The 8,170-nt window shown below is 50.8% G+C and overlaps 1 protein-coding gene across 4 annotated transcripts; it reads left to right on the top strand.

The window, feature by feature from the left end:
- The first annotated feature begins 59 nt into the window (after positions 1 to 59).
- LOC110391126 (olfactory receptor 14C36-like) lies at positions 60 to 7,947 on the top strand. 4 transcript variants are annotated; one of them, XM_021382863.1, is made up of 3 exons: positions 60 to 285; positions 3,102 to 3,208; positions 6,711 to 7,947. In XM_021382863.1, the coding sequence occupies exons 2-3, from the start codon at positions 3,157 to 3,159 to the stop codon at positions 7,706 to 7,708; spliced, it is 1,050 nt and encodes a 349-aa protein (XP_021238538.1). In that variant the 5' UTR covers positions 60 to 285; positions 3,102 to 3,156; the 3' UTR covers positions 7,709 to 7,947. The 4 variants fall into 4 exon arrangements, with proteins under 4 accessions (XP_021238538.1, XP_021238540.1, XP_021238539.1 ...); XM_021382865.1 differs by lacking the exon at positions 3,102 to 3,208 and having other exon boundaries at positions 61 to 285; XM_021382864.1 differs by lacking the exon at positions 3,102 to 3,208 and having other exon boundaries at positions 61 to 285; positions 6,519 to 7,947.
- Positions 7,948 to 8,170: the final 223 nt, after the last annotated feature.

Genomic DNA, 8,170 nt, shown 5'->3' with positions numbered 1-8,170 from the left:
GGCCCACTCGGGCTTCAGGCCGGGCGTGCAGGCTGCGTTGCCATGGCGACAGCGCGCCCTCGCTCGTTGCACGCGCGTGAAGCCGCCGCCGCGGCGACAGCGCATGCGCGACAGCGTCTCCACAGCAACAGCGCCTCAGCGCGCGTGCAGCCGCCCGTTGCTCTAGCGGCGCGCTGTGACGTCATCATTCTGCGCCCCGAGGAGTAGGCGGCCATGTGGAAGTGGTGCCGTGCCCCGCGCTGCTCCGGCGTCGCTGGGCTCCGATCGCCGCCTCAGCTTCTCCAAGTGAGTGTTCGGGGCGGGGCACCGGGGAGGGGGTCGGGGTTAAAGGGGTGGGTGGGTGGCGATTAGGGTTAGGGTTAGTGTGTTAGTGTTAGTGTGTACCTGTAACTGATTAGAGAAAATCTTCAACTTTTGTATACTCTGACATACTGATTTTGAATGATCACTAAAATTTGTACAACGCGTGCTTTTAGAGTGCTCACAGCCATGCCTTTGGACTAATAGAAAATCAGTGGTTCCACATCTTCATTGAGTTGCATGTCGGATAGAATTGATATTAGTGGGCAAGCGTGCTAGAACATCCCCAGGGGCATGACTTTCCTTAGCTGGCTGACATCCTAACTTGGTGAGTGTGGCTAAAGCTGAGCGGTGCTGTTTCAGGGTATGTTTGGATCTGAGAGACAGGATGTCTCAGGAGCAGAGACAAGCAAACAATGCACTCAGAGCTGCACAGAGGGTCATGAGTTCCAGTCAACATACACACACTCACACACACACAGGCATCCATTCTAGATAATCCCGTAAGCAGGAATCAGAAACTCCCCAAGTTAGCGCGTTATTACTTCTTGACCCTTGAAAGGTGGCAAACCACCAGAAAGGAGAGAGAAGAAACACGTCAGCGGTGGATGCGATAGGCAGTGCCAGCAGGGCGTCCCCTGCTTCAAAGTGCACTCTTCCTCTCTCACCCACCACAGACTCTCTCCTGCTTTGATTCTTCTCAGGGTCTGCAGGGCTTTTTCCATTTGTACACTGCATCCGCGTGGCCAGTGCGTTATACAGAGCCCAAGTGGAACACCTGTTCACAAAGCAAAATAAACTACCAAGCTTAGCTCTCTCTACGAAACAAAATATTTGCAGCTATAGACACAACTATCAGTTCCCTTAAAACTATCAGAATACTTCGTTCTATCCCAAGATCATTCTATAGTGAGGGGCATTTGGGCCCCTGATATAGGTGCCAATTGAAGAGACCAGTGAACTAAGAATCTGTTGGGCAATATTCCAGAATCCTATATCAGAATCACATGTGGAATAAGATAAGTAAGATAGCGTGCACCTTTGTCTGGAGTGATGCGTGGTCATATTTTTAAAATCCTCATTAGTGGGATGAAGGACAGTTAATCATTCTATGGTCCAGGGTCATCCCTTTGCCTGGGATTCCTTTCCAGGTTTTGCCTTCACAAATTAAGAAGAGGCTAATTGATAGGCTGATAACATCATAACCCAGAGTTACTGATAATGAGGTGGTACAATGACACTAAAAGAGCTATTCCCATAAATTCTAGCACTGGTAACATCAAATCCTGTTAATTCACATTTTATCTACTACTAAAATAGAAGCAGCACACAGTAACCTAAATTATGCCTAATAATTCTAATTCTTGAGGCTGCATTGCTAGCACAGGAAAATCACCTACTTCGCCATACCATTACTAGGGTTGTTATTATAATGCCATCCAGTGGGTAGTGCAGCTGTTTTTCATCATTCACTATAGTATCTATAATACAACAAATTACAAAACAAAACCAATAAGTAAGAAACACACAATCCCAGTTATTTTCTGCCTTGAGATGAGGCCGAATGTATCGCGCTGGAACCCATGTAGGGCCAGTCCCTGTAGAAACACAAGCATATCCACTACCCCAAGGTTAGGGACCTTCCCCATGACCTGTGGCCATATTCCGAACGTTAACCATCGGCAGTTCCTTGAGCACTGGGGAGACCCCAAAATGACGATCCACTCGAGTTGTATCTGTAAGATTACTATCCAAAAAATTCAGCACCAGCAAAGCCTTACATAATCTTTCTTGTGGCGTGTCTCCCGTATTCCCCCTTTTTTTAAAAATTAAGAATACATTTCAGTGTTTGATAAGCACGCTCAATGATATCAGCCATGTGGTTGCCTACAATTAAAGGACCAGGCAGCATAGTGTGAGATTGAATATGCATAGTAAAATAAGGAATACGGTGAGAGACATACTGCAAAACTCACTTGAGCTGTGCAAACAAAGCAGGGTTGTTAACTTCCTTAAGAAAAGATCCTTCCATCTGCCGAATGACACCTGTAACAAACAAAGAGTTAGTAATTATATTAAGCTTTTGCTCTGCAAAAATTTGAAAAGCTTGAGCTACCGCAGCTAGTTCTACAACTTGAGATGACCCATCGATAATATGCACGTCTGACTGTCATCGGGTAGCAGTCACACGCCAGAGAACCACTGCTCAGTGTGTCTTGCCGGAGCCATCTGTAAATACAGTAACAGCATTGGATATTGGAGCATGTGAAAGTAAAGCATTTGTAGTACGGGACAGATCACTCAAATTATGCAGTAACTGATGTTTGGGGTGGGGGGGGGGTGAGTGGAGATTTGTCCAGTATAGTCAGTCATAGCAGTTTGAAAATCGAATGAATGCACAAGCATCCAATCTAAATCTTTTTTAGTAGCGGGTATGTAGATGCAATCAGGGTCAAGAGCTCGTAAAATTTGTAGATGATGTCGACCTCCCTGTATTAACATTGCAAACATCTCCAGTCGTGATGTAATGACATAGTAATAACACAGCTGTCACTGACTGCAACCAAAAGATGATACGTAAAGGCAGACTGAATCCCATCATCTTTCACTGAGCTCCTTAGCTCCTTCACTGCCTCATAAGGCAGGCACTCCCACCGGGGGGGCTGATTTGCACGATACATCACAGGAAAGGCTGGCAGCGTATCAGTATTACCCCGTGATATTACTTCTTTTCTGCACTGTTCTAAAGCACTGTAGTACGCTGTAGAAGGGACAACATTTTTCCTTCCCATCCCCTTCAGATTGTCGTCAGGAGGGAAAAAAATCCAGTTCGTCCTCCGGATCTACTGGACTAGGATGAAAAAGATCCTCTTGTTGCAGTCCATCCTCGTCTTTAACAAAATTACATGTGGGCAGCAGAAGCGGAACGGCAAGCGGCATGGGGGAGGCTTGGAGAGGGGGGGCGGCAGCGTCACGGCGAGCGGCGGTGGGGGGGGTTGCGGAGGGAGGCCGCGGGGCAGGGAGAATCCGGAGCGGACTGCGGCCGCGGGTGCTGCGGGCGCCTCGCAGCAGCGGCGGCAGCGTTCTCCGAGGGCCGCACTTTTCCTTCTCCCCGACTGGGGGAGGGGTTGGAGTCGCGGATCGGGTCCGGGCAGAAGCTGCTTTCCTCATTGATGGGCTGTGGCAAATAGTCGGACGGATTCGTCCTTCCCTGTCGAACGTGCTTGAGCGCTTCTGAGATTTAGCGCCAAACAGTTTTTAGCGCCCACCTGTTTTTTAGGCCCCTTTCTGGTATTGGAAGGCTGCTATAAGGCCTCCTTGGAGTCTTCTCTTCTCCAGGCTGAAGAGCCCCAAATCTCACAGCTTGTCCTCGTGGGGGAGGTGCTCCAGCCTTCTAATTATCTTCGTGGCCCTCCTCTGCATCTGCTCCAGCAGCTCCACGTCCTTCTTGTGTTGGGGCCCCAGAACTGGACACAGTACTACTGGTGGGGTCTCATGAGAGCGGAATAGAGGGGCAGGATCACCTCCCTCGCCCTGCTGGTCACGCTTCTCTTGATGCAAGCCAGGATACTGTTGGCCTTCTGGGCTGCAAGAGCACATTGCTGGCTCATGTTGAATCCTTCTCCACAGGGCTGCTCTCAAGCCATTCTCCCCTCAACCCATATCTATATTTGGGATTACCCCAACCCAGTTACAGGACCTTGCACTTGTCCTTGTTGAACTTCCTGAGATTTGCATGGGCCCACCTCTCCAGCCTGTCCAGGTCCCTCCGGATAGCATCCCTTCCCTCCAGCATGTCGACTCCATCACTCAACTTGGTGTCATCTGCAAACTTGCTGATGATGCACTCAATCCCACTGTCCACATCACCGACAAAAATGTTAAATAGCACCAGTCCCAGCATCGATCCCTGAGTAACGCTGCTCATCACCAGTCTCCGCTTGGACATTGAGCTGTTGACCGCAATGTCCATGTATGTGAAAGTACAGCTCAGACTGAAGAGAGAGATCTAGCTCTCCCCATGGCACGTGGCTCCATTTCCTCAGCTAAATAGCTCTGGATTATGCCCTGAACAAAAGGAGCAGGGAGAAGGTTCAGTTGTCCTCCATGTGGGCATCTGCTTTCACTTCACAGGGCCAAAGAGATTTCTCAGCAGGCTCCAAGAGGGTGTCCCCACATGTCACCCTGACTCCCAGAATTACTGTGTTAGAGCTTGCCAATATCTGCAGATCTCTTGGACCAACTCTGGCTCCTGAGATGTCACCGGCTCTTTGCATCCCAGCAACTCTCTGCTACTCTGCATCTCCATTATTTACCATGAGAGCTTAAACCAGAGCGCTTGGCACACACCTGAGCAGAGGCAGGATGAGTGCACACGTGTGGTGTGTATGGAAGGAGCTGAGAGCCCTTCCACCCCATAATTACAGACCCAGAATGAGATACCTTGATTGACACAGCTGAGTCATTTCCTTCTGCTTGGGCACCTGTGACCCCTGCCTGTCACTGCTCAGGTGTCCTGTCTGTGCTGGGAGAAAGGAAGGTGACTCTCACACCTAACTCTGTCTCTGACAGCAGAAATGACACTGCTGGGAAGGAGAGTCTCAACACAGCAGAGGAAGGGAATATCAGGGACTCCTTTGGTGTTTTTCCAAGAATCTTCCTGGGGAGCAGTGGAGACATCTCCAGGGAGCATGGAGGGACACAGAAAGGGAGCCCTTGGGCTGTGCCTCTGCTGCTGAGCTGGGCCGGGCTCCTGGGATGCAGGGGGCTCATCCAGCTACTGGTACAGGAGCAGCTCCTCTTCACAGTGCAGCAGGGCTGGGTGCACTGCCTGCAGGTGGCAGCGAGGAGAAAGAAGGGAGAGAGAGATGATACACTGTGTAGAGGAGGAGAAGGCTGAGAGTTCACTGGAGGAGCAGCGCTCACGGACCTTAACACAGTAAGTCTCTGGCTGGCTGGACAATGTTCATGTGCATGCTGGAAAGGCTTTCTAGACCAGGGACATCCGTGTTTCTTTATTGTGGAGTAGGACCTGCTCCAGATGAGTTCTTCCCTGCTGCAGCCCAGAGCACAGCCCGGAGGGCTCCATGTCCCAGGATGGCTGCAGGCTGTGCAGCAGAGTGCCCAGGGCTGTCCAGCAGAGCAGGGTCCCTGGTCCCTTGGGGCTGTGTGCTGGGGCAGGGACTCTGCCACCAGCCAGGCTCAGCGCTCAGCCTGCTTGGGGAGCTGCCCAGGGCGCTGTGAGGAGACGTGTGTGGGGGAGGAGCACAGCAGCCAGCACAGCAGGGGCCTTCTGCTGCCAGAGCTGCTGCATGGGGCACAAGGGCTTACAGCTTCACAGCACAGCAGGGCACTTCCATAGGGGACTTCTCAAAAGGAGAGACAAGGTGGGGGGTTCCTATTCAGTACTGGCTTTCCTGAGCCTCTGCTTTCAGTTTTCTCCTCTTTGGCTCAGTGGGAATAGAAATAGAGGTTGTAATTTCAGAGAAGAGACTGAGACTGCCTATGCCATCTCACTGGAAGTTAAAAGGGTCCACAACAAGTTCCTTTACTGCCCCTCAGCCCAGAGAAAACACTATCACTCCGGGTCCAGTGTCACCCAGGTCTGTGTGACTTGATCCTGTGTGCATCAAGACCCCCCTGGGCAGAGCTCAGCATCCATTTCCCCTCTTAATCTTTGTGCCTCAAGAAAATGCTACGTGTGGAGCTGAGAATGAGCAGGGCTTCCTGTCAGGACACCCCATTCCCAGGGTATTCAACTATTTTATTGTGGTGTCTGCTAGGCTGCAGGCTGCCCTGCACAATTGCACACATCTCCCATAGCATCTCTATGTAAACCAGCAGCCCCATGGAGAGGACATCTCAGTCTCAGCTCTCAGTCTTTTCATGGGAGCATCAGAGTGTGACCATCCGCAGGTGCCAGGACACGGCAGCTGTGACCTTGACTGAAGAACAGACCAGCTGGCCTCACTGCACTAAGGGATAGTGCCATTGCCTCTCTGGAGCCAAAAGATCTCACTTGGCATGCATTACAAATGCCAGGAGTTTCTTCTTGGTCTTAAAACCAATCCACATGTCTAGTGGGGCAAGGAGGGAACAAGAAAGAAAGCAGAACCCTGCAGTACCAGTCAGTGAAAGTTGGGAAATACCGTTTTGTATCTCAGGTCTTTTAACCAGAGCTCTCCCTGAAATTCTATTTTCTGATCGCTGTTGTACAGGACTGACTCCTGAAGACTCCACTGCAGAGAACCCTGTGCCCAGTGGCACTCTCATCCAGCAGCAACCAGAGCTCAAGCAAATATCCTGCAGAAAGGGGAGTGGCAGTGTGGGAGGTTTCAGCAAGATACAGAGTAGGTCTGGCTTGCTGAAGTCAACCCTAATATCGTAATGCTTTTTTTCTGCTTTAAAAGGCACTCATGGCCAGCAGAACCAAATGCCCAACAGCAGCTCCATCAGCGAGTTCCTCCTCCTGGCATTTGCAGACATGCGGCAGCTGCAGCTCCTGCTCTTCTGGCTCCTCCTGGGCATCTACCTGGCTGCCCTACTGGGCAACGGCCTCATCAGCACAGCTGTAGCCTGCGACCACCGCCTGCACACCCCCATGGACTTCTTCCTCCTCAACCTCACCCTCCTTGACCTGGGCTGCATCTCCACCACTCTCCCCAAAGCCATGGCCAGTGCTCTCTGGGACACCAGGGACATCTCCTATGCTGGATGTGTTGCACAGTGCTTTTTCTTTGTCTTCTTGATGTCAGCAGAACTTTATCTGCTCACTGCAGTGTCCTATGACCGCTACGTTGCCACCTGCAAGCCCCTGCACTACGGGATCCTCCTGGGCAGCAGAGCTTGTGCCACCATGGCAGCAGCTGCCTGGGGCACTGGGGTCCTCCATGCTCTGTTGAACACCATCAATACATTTTCACTGCCACTCTGCCAAGGCAATGTGGTGGACCAATTCTTCTGTGAAATCCCACAGATCCTCAGGCTCTCCTGTTCACACTCCTATCTCAGAGAAATTTGGGCTGTTGTGGCAGCTATCTGTTTAGCCTTTGGGTGTTTTGTTTCCATTCTTTTCTCCTACGTGCAGATTTTCATGACTGTGCTGAGCATGCCTTCTGAGCAGGGCCGGCAGAAAGCCCTGCTCAGAAGGGCTCGCCTGGTCAGCCTCCCTCACCTGGCTGTGCTCTCCCTGCTTATCAGCACTGGCACATTTGCTTACCTGAAGCCCTCTTTGATCTCCTCCCCATCCCTGGACCCGGTCGTGGCAGTTCTGTACTCAGTGGTGCCTCCAGCAGTGAACCCACTCATCTACAGCATGAGGAACCAGGAGCTGAAGGATGTATTGAGGAAAATGATGTCAAGGACATGTTTCAGCAGCAGTGAAATGTTCATCTCTCTGCATAAATGATTCACAGTCTTTCCCATAACAGGCCTATTTCATGTTTTTTATGTTTATATATTTATACTTATATATTCATTTTCTCTTTGCTGTTTGTATATATATATATATTACGTCTGTATATAATTATTGTTGGTTCTTATCATGTTCCTAAGCACGTGTTTGGATCCCCTCAGCTTCTGCTGAGGCATCCTCCTGCTCTCTTTCTCCTGGAGGCCATATAAAACATGGGTCTGTACTGACTCTCACAGCCTGCGTGTTCTCTCTCTGTATCTGGAGCCCCACGGCCCGGTCGTGACCGTGGGCAGAATTAGCCCTCTGCTGGATCCTCTGCAGAGCTGCAGCCTCTGTGAGCCCATGGGAGAACGGAGCAGGCAGGGGAGATCTTGGGGCCCTGTAGACCATCCGATGCCCATGAAGCACTGAGCAGGAAGATATTACTGGAAAGGTAACAGCCATGTACTTCTGAAA

The sequence above is a fragment of the Numida meleagris genome, unplaced genomic scaffold (genome assembly GCF_002078875.1).
Source record: "Numida meleagris isolate 19003 breed g44 Domestic line unplaced genomic scaffold, NumMel1.0 unplaced_Scaffold300, whole genome shotgun sequence".
In the NCBI taxonomy this organism is placed as follows: domain Eukaryota; kingdom Metazoa; phylum Chordata; class Aves; order Galliformes; family Numididae; genus Numida; species Numida meleagris.
This window is presented reverse-complemented; position numbering and strand designations above follow the sequence as displayed.